Source organism: Eleginops maclovinus, chromosome 21, assembly GCF_036324505.1.
Source record: "Eleginops maclovinus isolate JMC-PN-2008 ecotype Puerto Natales chromosome 21, JC_Emac_rtc_rv5, whole genome shotgun sequence".
In the NCBI taxonomy this organism is placed as follows: Eukaryota; Metazoa; Chordata; class Actinopteri; order Perciformes; family Eleginopidae; genus Eleginops; species Eleginops maclovinus.
The window spans coordinates 12523681-12542973 of record NC_086369.1 but is presented as its reverse complement, the minus strand read 5'-3'; the positions used below and the strand labels follow the sequence as shown (position 1 = coordinate 12542973).

Here is a 19293-nt window from a genome sequence, read left to right as displayed (position 1 = left end):
TTAATATCTGACAACCAGTCTGAGCTGTGTGTCACTGCTGCTACTACTACTGCTACATTCATTGGCTACGACGGAGAAGTACATTAAAAATAATGCATTTTGTTTAAAAAAATGTTATCATTTTGTTTTTGAATTTACCTCAATCATCTTTTATGGGTGGGTGTGTGTGTGTGTGTGTGTGTGTGTGTGTGTGTGTGTGTGTGTGTGTGTGTGTGTGTGTGTGTGTGTGTGGTTGTGATGTGTGTGTGTGTGTGTGTGGTTGTGAGTGTGTGGTTGTGTGTGTGTGTGTGTGTGTGTGTGTGTGTGTGGGCTGACCGATAACCCCTCCAGTCATCAGTGATCAATTAGCAGCCACAGTGTAGATGGGTGTTTGTTAATTGAAAAAAATGGTGTTATTAACAGAAACATTGCCAATTAATTTTAATTAATTTTGAGAAATTGAGATTAATTAAGACACTTGGTCACAGCAGCTTTAAATAATAAAAGAACAGTGAAATAGTACAACATTGATTGGAGGATATAAGCATGCCACATACAGATAACTGCTTACAGATGTTGAAAAAGGATTACTTTCAAAGTAAAGACTGTGTAAAAAAGCAGTCGAGCACGAGCTGTGACAGAATGACAAGGAGACGTGTGTAATGTCAGACTGGGGAAAATAACATATAGGAATAAAGGATACACCTTCTAGGTAACTCTCTTGATTATAGAGACGGTGATAAGAAACAATATGGAGAGTTGACATCCAGATGAAAAATGACTTTAGAAAGGCACATCTAAAGTTAAACAGGGATGTGGTTATAGTATTTGCATGTGCCTCTTCAAAGTGTCCATGTGATGTGTTGTACCAGAGTATAGAAGCTGTAGAGCTGCGTCTGTGGATATGTTCACACTGTGTCTTTCACAGACACTTCAATCTGATGGATGCAAATGATAATTGTAATGAACAGTGAAGGTCAGGGGCATAGAAATTCGTCAAATTCAGCAAGGGCCCAAACAGAGAAATAAAAGTCTGTTATCCTCCACTACAATCAAGGCAGAACAAACTTGGTAAAAGGAGAGGTTTTCAAGAACATGGCCGGTAAAATGAAAACTTTTTGACTGGTTGCAAGTGCTAGCTTTTTTAAAAACGAAATCGCCCCTTATGCCTTAAGCTCTGTTTAAAAATAGTGATTCATCACACCAATAGGAGTGATGAATCCACAGAGAGCAGGGAACTGGGATTACATTGTTCGCACAATATCATGGGGAAATATAATGTAAAACCAGTACAAAAGAAAATACAAAAGCAGCTATTGTGATTCAGAGACTGGAGGAAGAACGTAAGGGGGTGGGGGGGTGGGTGTGGAGCACCTTTAATGTTAAATGTAAGAATGTCAATGGGGGAGATGTCAGCAGGTGAGGTAGCAGCCAATTATCCAAAGGGAACTCTTGGCACCGAGCTCCCTGTTCCCATTAAGAGACATAATATTACTGTGTTAAGGAGGAGACTAAAGAGACGGCCTGAAAGTGTCTGCCAGTGTGTGTGTGTGTGTGTGTGTGTGTGTGTGTGTGTGTGAAAAAGTGTGTGTGCATGCTCCACATGCAACCTCTGGATAAAGAGAGGTTCAGGTCACGTGTAATGAGACAACAAGCGGTGGCGAGGCTTCGATAACAAGCAATAGAGATCACAAGCGCGGGGTCATTATAACTCCACAGTCTTGCATACAGTGGCCCCTTCCTCTCATTACTCCCTGCTTATAACCCTCCGTCTCCCCAAGGAGAAGAGGTGAGGGATAGAAAAGGAGAGCAGATGGAAGAAGTGTGGATGTGCATTTTAAGTGAGAAAAGGGTTTATTTAAGGGACGGTCGCTTTCTCCAACCATCGATCAAGGCCTGGAGGACATGAGAGGCGGCGCGCTCACAGGAAGTCTGAGCTTCTTTCACGTTAGGGAATACAGTATATATATAGGCACAGAGCGATAACACTTACAGTAACAGTGGGGGGGGGTCGCCGGGTGTGAGGGAGGTGACTGCCAGACGGACTATTTGTGGGACATTTAAAAAAAACAAATGTATGATAATATTACTGCAAATATATCTTGAATACGTGAATTGATGCGGCCTCGTCACAACATTTATCCAGCACGTTTTATCGATGGCATCACCTGCAGCGTCTGAGGGAAGAGTTGAAAGATGTGCAAGAAGTCACTTGTTATAAATAGAGATTGGTTTTAAATATAAAAAATAAATCAAAGCTGAAATTGAGCGTGTAATGTATTTTATTTATAACCTGATGGATGAGTTAACCAAAATAATATGTACCAGTGTGGTGTGTTAAAGCAGTAACAAGAAAATAACCTAAAACATCAACGCAAATATTTTTGCTTTAAATCGTTATTTGTGATGAAATGGTAAAACATCTTAAAAATAACATCTGCTCGTCATCCCTCATTGGGCTCTGGACAGCTGATCTAACTTTGTTGTCTTTAGTTTCTACAGGATATCTTTAAATTGAATACTGGGGCATGATTGGCTTCCAAGCTCATTTGGATTTCCCCAAAATTGTGATTACAAAACTGCACATGGATATTTCTGCAGTTTTGAGTGGAGGAGCACTTTTACAATATGAAAAAATACATATGATCTTGAGACTATCTAACCATGGATTCACCCCAGCAATGAGGTCTGAACGAGGTCATAGAAATATAAAAAGTGAATGCATTTACTTTAAGGTGTAGAAAAAAGCAAATTAAAGTAGTTATAATAACATTTACAAAATAAGGTATTTACCACTTAACTGAAGAAGGAGCAAATTAGCCAAAATTCTAACCATTTTGGTGAAAACACTGCATATTTGCAAGCCTTTCTGCTTGAAAATAATCAGATTTAATACTTAAAAATTGTGTAAGCCTTCACCGCATATAGTGCTGGTAAATCACATACAGTAGAGCAGTCTGTGCACTCACGGCCGGGCCTGACACGGCAGGGGACTGAAGGTACCCACCAGTCAGCACTGCAAACGGAGGCTGGATTTTATATTTAAACACATGAATCTTTCACAAGGCCCGGCAGACCCAGGAGAGGTTTTGTTTGGCTGGTGAGTCCGTCCCACCCACCCAAACAGCCACTCGTGAACCCGACCACTGTCTGCTTCCATTTCATCCCCGGGGCCACTGGAGCATGACTGAGTGTTTCTCCGAATCACAAGGGAGGCGTTACACGCACGTCCCCAGAGCCGCTCTTCACTACTGGTGCGAGTCACTTGTAGATCATGCATTTTATCCAATGAACAAACGATCCCTCACATATGACACACCTTTAACCTAAAAAGACGTGATTCACTTCTTACTCAGAGGACATTTCGTGCCCTTTCAGTGGCAATTTTATGGAATCATACCTAACATTTAAATTGGCAAACAAACACTCATTTGAGCCACAGTGTTTTCCTCTTTCTGCCCCACTTCATCTCCCATCCTTCCACTTGTCAATTCTTGCCCATATTGATCTTTCTTTATTGATCAGTGGTTTTGTGGGTTCAGCATTTATTTCCTGCTGCTGCTTCTGTGGTGGCAACATTTTCAACTGCTCCAGACTTCAATTTTATTCGTTCTTTGATCATTTCTTCCTCCACCAGGACACAGCGGCGAGAATTGCCAGGTCATAACCTCACACAGATCACCTACAGTGGCCCACAGGGGGCAGTACTCACACACCTGCCTGTCTGTTTAAAAGTTCAACTAATTATCATATTAGAAATATATCCAAAATTGAAAGAAATGTCCACTTTACCTCTAAATGAAGTGCTCAGTATAGTGTTGGGTAGCTTAATTACAAGGTTACCACTTGATATCCCTTCTATCCCACCTTTCATTTTTAATTTCACGCATTTTATGCACTTTCAAGGGCAATTTCTGACCCTGCGTCTGTGCTGTCTCTACCTACTTTCATCTTTCCTGACTCTACCTGTTTTATATTCCCCACCAGTGCCTTGCTTAAAGAGAAACAAGCGCACAGGAAAGAGAGAGAGAGGGACAGAAAGACAGGAGGCCAGACAGTCAGAAACGGATGAAAGATAGATAAAGATAGAAGCTGGCCGCGCTTCAGAAATAAAAAAGCCTCCTGCCTGCTTTCTGTGCTCCACTCACCAGATTTCTCTGACTGCCTTTCCAGAATCCCTAATCTTTTCTGTTAACAACCTGCCAATAGGGCCACTGTCCTCATGAATAAACATATGGAGAGTGAAGCATGGCCCCCGCAAACATGACAGGCAGCGTTACGGTAGAACAGCGAGAGCACGCCTGTAATGCTTCCCCGGGGCATGCCTCTGAGTCAGCCCATCACTTAGCGCGCTTTTCCACTTCCTAAAATGTCGCCGCCTTCAATCGGCAGGCTTATGATCTTTTAATAATGACGACAGGTAGCAAATGGCTGGAGTGCTGACAGCTGGTTAAGTGACTCTGCTGTGGGGATGGGTGGGCCGCTTCAGAAGGAATCAAAGCTCTGGCTCGGCTATAGGGTTGGACAAACAGCCAACACCGGGCTGATATTTCTTCTGATATGATAAACATGATAGAAATCAGTAGAATAGACTTTTAGGGAGGGCTACATTGCTGGCTCTCAGAAACCCATGTTGAACCCTGCTGAGGTTCCTTTAAAATGAAGGGGCTGCAGCCTCTCCTCACATTCAGCGTCCAATGGAGTCAGACAGGTCAGGCCTCCGAAGGCGTCCTCCACTTGCCTCCACCAGCTGAATCTGCCACAACCCTCTATTTCTTCCTCTGTCCCTTCTAACTCCTTCCACCCCGCCCCGGCACCCTGCCCTGAGCTGCTGAAGCTGCCACATGAACTCTGTGTGTGCGAGAGCTGCACTTTTGACAGGGTGACTGCGCCGAGAGCCGCCCAGAGTCGAGTTGAACACCCCCGGGCGTCGGTTACTCCAGCATCACACCATGCAGCAGTGCACGGGGCACCCAATGAGCCTCCGCCTGACCTCCCTCCATCCTCTCCGTCTCTCACCCTGCCTCCCCTCGCGACCGAGCATTCCTCTCTGTGCGACACAGGAACACCTTATGCATTATTAAAGACACTTTTCCTAAAAGGCTGCTGGCACATTATTCTGCAACCACAGTGACATGTCTGGATACTCAAAACGTCCACTTTAGCTCGAAAGAATGCCCTCGCCCAGGTAGCTCCCCGATGCTGAAATATAAGCAGGGACAGTCACATGGTTTAAAGCGACAGCTGCTAACAGCTACACAAGAGATGACTCATAATTACCTGTCATTCTTTCATGAGTGAAGTATTATGAGTGCCATCACAATTTCTAACACGATAAAAACACTTAAAAAGGCAACTCATTCAAGATTATAAAACAAATCTTAAAAAGTGTTATTTTATCAATTCAGTACAGCATGTGCCTCAATCCTTAAGCCATTATAATTGTTGGTAATGAGCAAATCCTTAAAAATAATAATATTTTAAAGGTGTTATCCAATACAAGGCAGAGGTAAAATCATGTGGGTCTTTCAGATTATACATTTTATGTAAAAATCAAAGTTCAGAGGACACACAGCCACAGATTTGTGAGAAATAATATATCTGAAAGAAGAATAAGAAATAAGCTAATTAAATAAGAAGCCAGCGCATGTGTAAAGAGAGAGGCAATATTGAAACCTTGTGGCACAACTAATCTTACTGTAACAGGTTGCTCATAAATTGAGTATAGGTCAACTGGCTGCAGCATGACACAAATGTAATTATGCTGATAGATAGGCAACGATTTGGTAATAAGTTCCACAAGGGGGCGCCTCAAAAAAATGACCTGAAGACTAAGTTTTGGATGCATTCAAGGTCGCCTCATGTGTAGTACCAATGGATAATCCTTTGTGGTTCCGAGAAAAGTTGTGCAGTTTCGAAGGAAAAGTCATACAAGTCTCTGCACACTGCTGGTCTGTTTGTGACAGAGCATAAATGCAGCCACGCCAGAGTAACACAAGGCTGTAGAGTAAACGCTCCAACACACACAAAGTAAACTTTACGAGCAAAAAGAAGAACTTACATTTCTTGTACTGGGTACTCCCTGTCCCCCTGCTCTCTCTTTAACACCGTTCAACAAGTTCAGAGAAGAAGAATGAAGAAGGATGAAGAAAGAAGCTCTTTAAGACGCGCTCCTTAACGGCAATGTGATGAGTACGCACGTCTGTCTCAGAGGAATCGCTGTGCGCATCATCTCTCACTCTTGTTTGGAGAAAACGATCAAGAGGAGGATTTTCCTGCCACTTCAAAACAAATGACTGATCACCGTCCTGAGGGCTCGGTCAGCAGCACCGCGCCTGGTGTAAACGGGAGGATTTCTGAGACGGAGCTTCGGTGCCAAAGTGTCCATCATCCTCTCTCCAAGTGTCATTCCATCACGGCGTCAATCTGAGGCGCAGTGATGTCCGCAGAAAAGGAAAAAAAAAAGCCCAATTCGCAAAAGAAACTTTGACCTGCTCGTGTGCGTCCCTCCTGTTTATAATTCCTTCATTTCCAACTGCGTGAAGATCACTCTGCAGATCTCATCCCCACTCTCTCTCTCCTTCTCCCGCGCTATGAATAGGTTTGAGCCACCCAACAAGGACAATAATCATACCAATTACACTCGGCGTCTAAGAATACCCGCTCTTCTGGACGTTTCCCCGGCACGGCGCAGCACCGACCGCCCAGACGGAGATGGCGGGGAAGATAATGCGTTCCGAGGCTCTATTAGATGAGACGCACACTCAGCTTGTTTCCCCCCCCACGCACACCTATGGTTTCTCTCCCCACCCCTCTAGCCCGACTCCACCTCGCCTTCAAACCCCCCCACCACCCTCAAACAAGCGCGCAGCATCCTCTTTCGGGACCCGTTATAACTCAGGAGGGAGGAGGATCGCCTGCAGTTGAGCCTCTTTTAGTGGAGTTCACCCGGGTCGACTATCGCGGTAAATTATCCAACAAATGCGCGCGTTAATAGTCCCAAAGGAAATATTGCATCCGGGTAAAATAGAAAGAGGAATATCTCTGACTCCCAGATGGCGATTATAACTGGGCAAGCAACCAAAGGCGTGCTCAATTTTAAGATATGAAATGCTTTTGTGTTAGTATCTCCTACTGCTTAATTCAGATTATTATTAATTGTTATTTTATAAAGATAATTAAGATGTTTTTGCAACAACTCAGAATGGTGCGTAATTCATTAAATAAAAGGGATTTAACTCTTATGTAAAAAAAAAAAAGGACATTACCCTGCGGTTATGTTTACTATGATGGCCTCATACATGAAGTTGTTTAATCTCCTATACGTGTATGGAAGTCGTCTGAATTTAATGTAATGGAAACATATGTCACTCCAGCACCAAGTTGTCCTTTTAAACAGAAACTCCTTTAACTCAAATGAGAAATGGGCAATACATAACTATATAGGGGAACATCATTGATTGTAATTTCACATACAAACTCACATAGCCGCTGTTTTCGGACTGACGATAGGCGACATGGCTTTACCTCATTCCTGCTTCACCCTTCAATAAAATTGTTAACGAGAACAATTTAATCAATCCTGAGAGTGCACCGTCTTCTCACACCTTAATTGATTCCCACAAAGAGTGAGAGGAGGTAGAAGGGCGGTGGTGTTCAGGTCTTGACACTTGGCGCACAGGTTAACCTCTCAGCAGCTTGACAAGCATCTACAGCTCAATGTGTGGATGCCTTCAGTCTGCAGGCAGCCTCTATAGGCCCACAGAGGCCCTCATCACCCCCGCATATCCCCCTAACCTGCTCTGGGGCATTTAGCATTCAATGGTGTCATCAGAAAGAGAGCCGAACCTCAGAAAACTTGCGTTAAATTGTTCATGTAACAAGAAAAAGATTGCTTTTAAAAGAGGAGATAGAGATAAGAGATGTTAATCCAGCGTGAGAAAAAGAAATCAATTGGATGACAAGAGTGCTGTCTCAGTGTTATCTACACATGACAAGGAATCATGGGCGCTATTATCTGCACACAGCGTGACTGATTCATTTCAAATGACTTTTTACTGTATGTGGACACGCAGTACCTATACCATCTCTCAGCGCGTCCTTTATAACCTCATAAAACACACGCAGGTGAGTTGTGCAGGAAATTGCAAGAAGACAGTTTAGCCTCAGACACAAACCAGATATATATATGGCTACACCTGAATTATATTTTATCGCACCCAACGTGTTGATTTGGCTGATTTGTGGTCTGCATTACCACGCATATAAGACAGTAGCGCATAGAAGCAGACAACAGAAAAAGAATGGATCTGTTCCCAAATTAGTAAGGTTACAAATCCCACACGACGCACAATTTGGCCACCCACTCGGAGCGCTGCAACGAAGCTCCAAAAGTTTACGCGCTCCGGTTTGATTGGGGATGGATGAAATGAAAAGAAAAAGGGCTGAGACTCTCACCTTGGTCTTCAGTGCTTCATAGCGGGGAGGACAGCCACGCGTGTCGCCTGTTGCAGCCAAATAAATCCGCTTTAAAACGGGACATCTTAGCGCGGCGCGGGAACGGGAGGCTCGCCGTAGAAGCGACCAGCTTGTCTCCGCCACTCGCGGGGAATGGAGGAGAGCTCCCGGTACCGGCGCAACGTCACTTAGAGCCGGGCACACAAGGAGAAAAAAATCCTCCACGCCAGGTGTAACCAATTAAAAAAAAAGTTGGTTAAAAGGAAACAGGTGATTTAAAAAGATTCCAAGTGGCTCATTAAAGAGAGGAGTGACCGGACTCACTGCTCTCTGACACAATGAGGCGCTCAGCCTTTGACAACTGACTTTCCCCTCAAGTTTCTTTCCTTGCTGAAGCCTGTGAGCCGCAGCTGAGTGCGGAGTACATCTCTAACTGCTGCAGTTAAGCCTCCTTTTAAAAAATTTAAATAAATCATTCAGTGATATTTTACAACTGAAACACACTTTCCTGTGCCAAGCCACTGCGATCACATTCAAATCTGATCATAAACTGGAGCAATGGTGGCAGGAATTTCTATTGGATTTCTTTATTGCATGAATGGACTTTTTTTTGCACACCGTATAAGAAAATATAAAGATTTCTTGAAAGAGTTATGGTAACATAACTTCCTATCCATGTGAACACAAGTCAATGAGACACATGAACCAAAGGGGATTGCGGTTAACATGTAGATTATGGGCAACTTCTGTTAGAAGCTCCTTCATCATAATCACAAATCATCCCTTAACAAATCAAATAGGAAGCAACAGAAACGGGGCTTTGTATGAATTGCTTGCATATCAATTTTTTTTAATAGAAACATATGATGCCAGCTGCTCAATTGTCCCCATTTTAGAGCAACAGTTGAGGGTGGTAGCTTCTGAGCCAGATGGAAAGCCAGATATCTATTGAGTTGATAAACCCAATAAACCCGGCACATGAAAAGTACAGGAACGTGGTCGAGTTGGTTTATGGTGCATTTCGGATCTCAGTAAAGTGGTTATGACTGTACGTATGTCAGATATCTTGTATTTAGTTTTGTTTAGTTCACATACAGATCTGCATGAAGTGTTCTCTAATGGAGTCACATACACCATTGGGTGCTTTGAGACACCTGCTCGATTGTCATGAACTGCCAAGACGTAATGACACTCGAACTTGATGACCCAGCGTCAGAGCCATAGTGTCTAAAGAATGATTCAGAGTCAATAACTTAATGATGTAAATTTGTGCAATACAGTATCTGTGACTACACAAAGAGAAAGAGAGTGTATTGGATGACTGTGCCTTTCTTGGAAGTAAATGCCCAAAATCATAAGCTCCTGTCTCAGACTCTCTTTCAAATGATATCCAATACACAACAATCACACTCTTTACAAGGGAACCAGTGGACAGGTTAAGGCTACAGCTGTGGACTCTTCACACAGATGCCTCTCTTTCTCTCTCCCCGGAGAGCCCAAGGGCAACTTACACAAACCTCTGGTTCTAATTCAACGACACCAAAGAGGTGCGCACAGTGAAAAGCTACCTAAGAGCACATTTAATTCCCTATTTTGAATCCAAATAAACAGTGAAAAAGTAAGCCGCCCACAGAACACATTTTAAATTCTATCTACAGATAGTTAAGATGTTTTCAGATTTTTGTTCAAGGCCTAAAACACCAAGTTCAGGCAGACAGACTCGCTCTTAAAGAAGATGTGCTGGATGTCAGAATGAAAGGAGGATGCACACACACACACACACACACACACACACACACACACACACACACACACACACACACACACACACACACACACACACACACACACACACACACACACACACACACACACACACACACACACACACACACACACACACACACACACACACACACACACACACACACACACCTTTAGACTTATCAGTGGGTTCAATAGGTGGCTCTTAACTTGAGAGACCGATAATCACGTGGCCTGTGTTCCGATATCTCACCTCCACCCTTGTGTGTTGTTGGGTTTCTTTTTTTCCGTTCTTGTCATATTTCATGATGGTTATTAGAAAATTGATGGGTAAAGCTGTCTTAGCACATCCCTGTCTGGCAGACACCAGGCACAGAGGTATTGGATTTTTACGCCTGTTCAATGAAGGGTAATGTTGCCTTCATCCGGAGGAGTATGTTAGGAGAGGGGGGGGGGGGGGGGGGAGACAGAGAGAGGCAGGATATTCTTAAAGAAATAAGAGTGTGCTCACTTTTATGTGGTGTGACAGAGCCGTGTCATCCACCTAAATCTGAGAGTGCATGGAGCTGTTTAGGCTACAACATTGTGAAACACTCTATTACAAATACTGCAGTCAGACTATTGCTCACGAAAAAGTAGAAAAGTGTTAGACAGGAAATGTATTTTCCATAAGTATTAAGCGGTATTATAACTGATGCATATGTTCACTCCAAATTATGATATCCACCATGAAAAATTCTCAACCATTAGCTGGTGTAAACTAAGTATTTATGCAATTCATATATTTGATTGTGTCAAACAGCGCACGCAATGTTGAAGAATCATTCAATGAAAATGGCATTACTCAACCTTAGGAGTTTGTGGTACCCATGTGATGAAGTATCTTGATCTTTCATGTATTCTATTGCCAGAGAAACTGACACTCAGATCAGGTCGTAGTATCAACATATATATATATATATCTTAATGTTATCACAATTAGAAGATCCACTTCATCATATTATTATCACAATATCCAATTAGTGAAAGTTTATTTGATCCATATACCGCTCCCCTACTGATGCACACACGTGTTGAAGGGCATCACATTTGAGCTTCTATAGATGTATATTGCTAGGTAGGAAGTTTAATCTACAATCACAATTTCTTAACTATAACAATATGCATGAAGAGAGGAGTCTTGTGTAGATTCAGCAAGCTCAGATTTGGTGAACTCTGCAAAGAGCCGAGGAGAAAAAAAAAAAAGGGCTTTTTTCTGCATTCTCTCCAAGTTTCCCGTCTTTCACAACATGGGCAAGGTGAATAACGATGTTTACCTGCCATTTTTACTTCTGCGTGACTATGCAATGTATCCTAACTTCTCTTGGGAGGCAATACACTTGGTAAGAGTCGGGACGAATACAGGATTCACATTGCATTATGGGATTCTTTGGAAGGACTGAATCAGGTCAGTCTCAGCACCTTTGTGCACCTGCTCCATTTGGACTTTGCGTCAAAGGTTTATCACAGTCCTTTGAGCCTGGCACTAACACTCCGCTCCAATCTGCTGCCCGCAGACCTCGGCTGCTTATCCAATCCTGCACGGCGCCCTAAACCCATAACCCACCTCACCCCAGTGAAATATCATATTAAATTATAAAACAATACCTGAGAAGAATTACATAGAGGCATAATCCAAAAAGTGCATGATTGAAAAAGGATTAGCTGGTCGGTGAGCAAGGGGGGGGGAGAATATGGCTCCATAGTTTGCGGGATTTGTACTTTGCTCACAGGCTGAGAGACGTCTGCCTCGGGCTGATTGTAAATCAGGGGCATCCCGTTCAGATTTACGTGCCCCTGCGAGTGTTTTGGGATTTACTTTCTTAACAGTCGCCGTCCAGATCTGTCCATGTTGAGCGGTGTGTGTCCGTCCATGAAGTCACGACTCAGTGCTTTCAGCTGGATGCATTTCTGATAGGAAGTTACTATTTTTTTGCAGCTGAGAGCTAAAATAAACACTTCCTCTCATTTGAATAAGTTTACTGTTTTATGACTGTTGAGGAAAAATATGGAAAGGTATAGTGGGACAGCTATTTTGGGGTTTAGCAGCAAGCGCAAGGGTCAGCTCCTATTGTTAACCGTAACGATGACGAATGGTCTGCCACGAGGGGTCGGCTGGCGACAAAATTAGCTTTTGTCAATAAAATATTCCCAAATTGCCCTCACAGGAAATGCTGACAGTAATATGGGTTACTGTAACCGATGGTGGGAATTGAATCCTATTGGCTTATTCATGCTGTCATTAGCATACAAAGATGAATGAGTGGCCATGATTAGATACTGCACGCCACCAGAGTCCAGTCAGGTTTCAACTGTCGAGAAATGACCTCTGTCGAAACACGTTCAACAATTTCCCCCCAGTAAGAGTGAGGTTCAGGATTCACACTGTATGACCCATAGAGAGGGCTGGTATGTTAATCTGGTCGCTGCAAACATAAACAGGAACGCCAGGATGGATTTAAATGGCCTATTATCTCAAATCAAACCAGATTACATTAGGGGATTTACATTTTTCTAGGTACGTTGTGGGGATACATAATTAATTGTGTCTCAGGGGCACTATTTGATTTTATCAGGGACATTGGATTGAATGTTGAGGTGAGAGCCTGTGAGATATTCACTATAGTCACCACCATGTTACCCTTTGTGGTCCGACTCGGAAGTAGTCAAGAGAAGTGGGATCATGAACAACACTTACTGAAAAGCAAACATTTCATTTTTGTGGTTGGGTGAAACCAAAACTGAACTTTTGAGCATAACACAACGTGATTATCCTTAAAATGACAGTGGAAAGAATAAATACAACCTAAGGCCTCACACTGGGTGTTCCAACAGCACCTCAGGCCTAGAGGTTTATACAAATCAACATTTGAATAGCTGCTAAATTATTATTTGAGTCATAACTGCTTCATACATATTTTGTGTCTAACTTAAATGATGTTCACCAAATTTAAAAGAACACATGATTTCATTCGACACATCTGTCCTGGCTATAGTCCAAGAGTTGAACCCCCCCCCCCGCTGGCTTTCACTCACCAGTCCTGCTTTCTTGAAATCAGTTAGATTAAGCACATTGTCCATTGATTGTCTCCTAAATGGCTGAGCGATACAAGACAAATAATCCCATTTCAAGTTTCAACACTTGTTTCTAATGCTTTCCAAACCATTTCAGGCAGCAATGGATCACAATTAGTTTAGCATTTAGCATCCAAGAGTGGCCATGCATGCATGAGCGTGGTTCTGGCCTTAATAGTGGCTGCCTGTGCTGCATTTGACGTTTCCTTTCGCCGGACACTTTCCTTTGTGCAGCACACCGACATTTCTTCCAGGCACATATAGATATTCAGCCACTGTACGTGCACATTAAGCCAATGGTATAATTTCATTTGAATTGAGGCCGTAGGAATGTATTTTTGTCTCGCCCTGACAAAAAAACATGTTCTACAGCAACAAAGAGACTGAAAAGCCCCCCCCCCAGTGCAGCCTTTTCACAATGCAGCCAGGAAAAGACCTGCTTTGACATTTGACAGCAATGATCTGACCCTGGCTTTTAGTCCATTTGACTGCTTGACTTTTGAAGAGAGAGTGTACATGTGTTTCAAACCGTAGACTGCTGTCATCTGAAAGTCTGGGTCCTAAAAAAGCTTGAAAGCGATTTCAGAAGATGAATTATCAGCCTTAGTGTTATGTGAGCAAAGACTCATTTATAATTAAGAACATTTGTGTTTGTTTTGGATGTGTGCATCTTCTTTTGCTTGTCATCATAGGCTCAGAATATTGCAATAAATCAAAGTTTGAAGTTAAACATGAGATTCAGCCATTGGTAACTTTATCCAAACTGACAGACAATGCTCTTGATTTGTAGACACTATAGCTCATGATTAGTTTTCATTATGTTCATTACAGATAATGGCTTTATTCCGTTGGAATCATTCACATAATATGGCTTCAATTCACAGAGTTACAAAAAGGTTAATTCAATACATTGTCCTTTGACCTGGAATAACACAATATTAAACTAAATAAATAAAATATATAAATAATGTCTTCAGAATATAGCGATTGTTGGATCAGCATAAATCTATGACAGCATTGCCATTGACTTACAGGTTATCTTATCATTGTACCAGTTATCTCTTTAGTTTGTTGCTATGGTTTGATTGTTTATTTATATTTGCTATAAAGTTGTTACTGGCCATTCCAACTTCAATAGAATACACCATTTTAAAATCAATCTCAGTATTTCACACATAAATAATAAAAAGATAGTTGTAGTAACTTTGACACACTCTCAGGATTCTCTCTAGACGAATAAGTGACTATTTTCAATCAGGACTCATGACACAAGTAACAGTCAAACCATTTATTAGTCTAGTTCCCAGTTGTTCAATAATGAATGTCGCTGGTAAACAATTCTCTGTGAAACACCAAACTCTAATCACACTCAAAATCCTTCAGTGAATCATTGACTGATCAGGGACTTGAGACATATTATTAAAAAGGTGGACATCCAACTATCATTAAAAAGGCTTATCCTTGATTGTTTCTGATAAAAACACCGTCACCTCTCATTTGGATACAGCAAAGTCATGCATGTCATTAAACGAAACACTTGGTTGTACGTGTCCTGTAAAGGTCTTCTGCAGGATGCAGCTGTGGATAAAGTCAGTGGTTTGTGGCAACACATGACAGTGTGTGCAACTTTTGAAACTTAAACAATGAGCCACATTAGTTTGTTATTAAAAACTGAATACCGCCCAATTTGAAACACCTCCTGTCTGCCTGCAGCTGCTCCAAGTCAATATATCTGTTTAAACCTCATTTGAATGCAGCATTTTGATCAGATTCCCCACAATATGCATGACTAAATTTAATAGAATATCAGATGTCTGCAGCATGGCATTGCATTTATTCAACAATTTGTAAAACCTGCCTGCCTCACTCGGATTTACAGAGCTACACACACACCTAATTTGAACTATTCATTTGTCAGAAGTATTTGGTGTTACTCAAATATTGTTTGGAATGTTTTTTCCACACTGACAATAATACCTGAACACTGGTTTTTGATTGATGTGTATTAACATGTATAGTGATTGGGAAAGTAAATCAACAATGTTCGGGTTTGGATTTCTTTCCTTATTAGTTTTATTATAAAGACCTTTTACAGACCACATGATTAACCCACACATCACAGGTTAGTGTTACATTACATTATGTTGATTCACCTCACTGGTCAACATTGATTCACTTCTTCAATAACTCACAGTGAGCAGGTTTGGGAATCTTAGTGACATATATTAATACAGGACTTTGGAGTGTGTTGCCTGGTGATTGAACTGTATCACTGGATGTTGATGCTGCCCTATGACTGAGCTTCACTGCTCCAGTCAGGGATGGAGAAAGTCTTTGACTGTCTTTTCTGCTCTCCTATGGTGTAGTCCACGTGGATGCATATATGTCTGGCGCTTTCCTCTGAGGGGAACATGCTTATCTCCCCAGTGACCACCGTGTCCTGCACCACATCCACCGGGGCATCCAGGTACAGCACCGCCTGCTTCCAGTGAGTCTCCGGCTTGAACGGGGATGTGGAGAGCACCAGCGTCTGTGGCTTGTCCGGGCATGGGAAAGTGACCGTGAAGAAGACACAGAAAGCGTTCACTGCAGCCGATCCGAAAGACTCACACTTAAACTTCCCCTTAACGGACCGCAGCGCCTCCACGGTCACCGTGTGTAAATCGAGCTCTGCGAAGCGGGCCGGGTGGGAGAGCACGTCCTCCCCGTGCACCGAGTTCACAGTGATGTCCGAGTTCATGATGCACCCCCTAGCAAAGTCGGACATGCAGGACATGTCGACACCGTACTGGTCTTTGACGGTGTACCAGAAATGTAAGCGGTCCTCCACCACCGGGTCACTGATGGGGGCGATGTAGAGCTCAGCTTTGTGGGGCAGGATGATGCCGCCCGGCTTGAGCCACTTGTCGCGTGCGTAAAGGACCGAGTTTAGCATGGACTCGTGCAGGAGCGCATAACCCATCCACTCGCTCACTATCACCTCCACCTTCTCCGGTAGGTCTACCGTCTCCACTGTGCCTCGAATCACTTCAATTTGGTCCTCCATGTTGTTCTGTTTCACTATGTTCACAGCCTGCTCGGCGATAGAGCAAGCTTCAACGGCGTAGACTTTCTTAGCCCCGGCCTGAACACAGAACATGCTTAAAACGCCGGTTCCTGCACCCACGTCCAGCACAACTTTCCCCCGTATGGACTCACTGTTGTTTAGTATCGCCATTCGGTACGTGTTAGTCCGGACGTGGTCCGCAATCATTTCCTCGTGGATAGTCACATCGGTATAGCTGTCAAAGTAAAGTCTGTCCTGTCGGGTTTTATCCAATTTTCGTTTCTTTACCACATGAGACATCTTCTCGGCTCTTGTGGAACAACCTCAGTGTGTTTTGTTTCGATACTTCCGCATTGGGAAATCTGGAACTTGTAGTTTCCTGCCGCCCATAACAGCAAGGACAAGTGTTGAAATAGACTACAAATCCCACATCCAAACAATAGTGACGCAGTGGTCGAACTGCTGCATTCACCGTCAGGGGGACGATGTGCTTCTACTTGGTATAATAGTGAGTAATTAATTAACATAATGATATATAATCACTATAAATAAATAACTCACTTAATTATGTAAAATGGGAAAATATATTAGAGTGGCTATACAAAACATTCGCACTAATTGCACTATTCAGATCTGTGCGTAATGGTAGAATAACCACAGTAAATATATCTTGCTAATTTTCACCTGAGAATTGATTTACTTCCACTTTTATTTTATTTTTTCCAAATGTCTACTTTGATACTTTATATTTTTACTTAATATTTTAACAAACCCCTTGTTAATTTGTAACTTAAGTGTCCCTTCTCGCTGTTTAATGTCAGGGTAGTTCAGGAGCTTTAGGCGTTTTAATTTGCATAGGCCACAAGTAAAATCAAAAAGCAGTCCTTTACATTTTCACATACCTTGTTGTTCATAAAGCTGAGAAAACATTTCGTAGTTGTCTTTTGTGCAGAAAACTGGAGTCACTTCCTCTTCCTCCCGCATATTCTGAAAAAGAAGACATTGTAGTTGAACCTCTTTCATTTGGGCTCGTCAATACTCAAAATGTCATGTTAAAGGAACTGAATGCCACTAAGAATTTGCACTGTGCACCACATGACGCTGTATCAGATTATTTATTTGTAATCTTCTTGTCATGTTGCCCTTACAACCCTGAGTACATCTGTGATATACTGTATAAGGCATACATTTTCTGCAGCATTTAACTCTATGACTAACATGGGGTCCACTCATCTATGGTGCATCTCCTCGAAAAGTTTTTCCTAACAAGCTGCACAACACAGCATGGCCATTACGGTTCTGAGCTTTCCCAAAAGTTATGGCAAGCAGAACACAGCTGCTTGTGGCTCAGCTCTCCTCTCTTCTAGACAGTCCTATGGGACCCTCTGCACTCTGTTTCAGAAATCTTTGGCAGAAGATACCGGACAAATGAGCAAGAGCTGTATCCCATTTCAAAAAGATGAAGAAAAAAAAGGGAAAGAAGGAAGCAGGACTTTTAGAGGGGAAATACAGCAAGGTGCTCGATATTTTGTACTTTTCAAGAGAAGAAGACAGCACAGTGTGATGCAGGAAAATGTGAAAAAAAATAGCATTAAGAGGAAACATGGCTAGCAAATGTGTGTGTGGGTAGGTGAATATATATATGTGCATGTATTCATATTAACATATTTCTAAATTTGGATCCAATGCTGCCTTTCAAGCACCGGAACTCCTGGGAAATATGTGCATTTAATAATTCAGTCTTTTCAAAATGATATAGAGAATAAAGCAGGGAAGTGCTTCTGCATGAACTGATGTGTTTCAGATTGAGTAACTGAAACAGCAACCGTCAAAAGCAAATGAGTCATACCTTTATAGTCAACACTGACCCCATACTCACAGCTCCACACTCCATTTGCATATATTTGATTTATGTTGAACTAGAAACACAATAACACCAAACATTATCTAAAGATGTCCTTTAATCCTAGAGCGAGCCAAATATCAAAAGCTGAACACCCACAACCAAATGGTCAAAAGCTAAATTGGACTAAGTGCAAAGGAGGAAAGGAAATGTACAATCACATAGATTACTGAGGCGTGAAATACAGACCGTGAATTGTGAGTGTTTGCACTTGGCAAAATATGTTTTATTTAGCCAGTAGACAGACAGACAAGCAGCTGTTTGCCATGTTATCCTCTCCTGCTCTGAAGCTTCAGGTAGAACTGCTGCCAGGCCCAGACACAGCCAACACCCCCCGCTCCCTGTGAGATGCCTGGCACGGGTTGGCTTTAGCCTTAAACTAAGTTAACGTTAGTGCATCTGGTTTCATGCAGAGAAAAGTCTGCTTTCCGACGAGTTCCAACACGTGCATGCTAGCTGGGTTACAATAAGCTGGTATGCTACCTCATACTACAATCTACTCTCAAATACTTCCTATAAAATCTCAATTGGTCCCCATTCTCAAATGAGTGGAAGGGAACAAAGCCACATATTTGCACAGCTCATCCTCCTAATTAAACATGGCCAATTTCTGTTTGCACATCTAAATCAGAACTTCATGAAAAACTGAATATGATCAGGTCAGAGGAGTGCTTGAGCATCCTTATTGAATGTGTGCCCTCCTAGTGCCTGAAACATGTTGGGAGATAATACTGAAGGCGGGAGACGTGGTGGAGAAAGCGGCGGAGGCAGGCAGGGGTTGGTCAAGCATGGCGGGACGGTGGAATCCAAATCGCTTTGGACAATGAGGGGTGTCATCGAAAAATCCATAACCAGCTTTCTTTTTTTTTTTCTATCTCCCTCCTCCTTTAAAGTGGAGAACTCATGGAGTGTGCCTTAAATGGATAAAGGGCTTTCATATTGTCAAGAGAGAGGGGGGAGGCTATATCAGTAATAAAACAAAGGAAGTGGAATAAACAACACCGTAAGTGAATACATGTTTAAAGAGGGG

At 42.5% G+C, this 19293-nt stretch overlaps 2 protein-coding genes across 10 annotated transcripts in view; both read right to left on the bottom strand.

Moving 5' to 3' along the window:
- The window catches only part of ntng1a (netrin g1a), a 78899-nt gene extending 70167 nt beyond the window's left edge, over positions 1-8732 (bottom strand). For 8 of the 9 annotated variants that reach the window (XM_063912243.1, XM_063912247.1, XM_063912244.1 and 5 more), the window contains exon 1: positions 6041-6726. The gene's annotated coding sequence lies outside the window, so the exon portion shown is untranslated. Of the gene's footprint in view, positions 1-6040; positions 6727-8436 lie in introns of those variants that run through there. The other variant, XM_063912242.1, reaches the window with a different exon arrangement.
- Positions 8733-14587: 5855 nt separating this feature from the next.
- On the bottom strand, positions 14588-16717 carry prmt6 (protein arginine methyltransferase 6). Its single transcript, XM_063912147.1, has one exon. It carries the CDS (start codon positions 16658-16660, stop codon positions 15605-15607), a length of 1056 nt encoding a protein of 351 aa, XP_063768217.1. The 5' UTR covers positions 16661-16717; the 3' UTR covers positions 14588-15604.
- Between the last annotated feature and the right edge of the window lie 2576 nt (positions 16718-19293).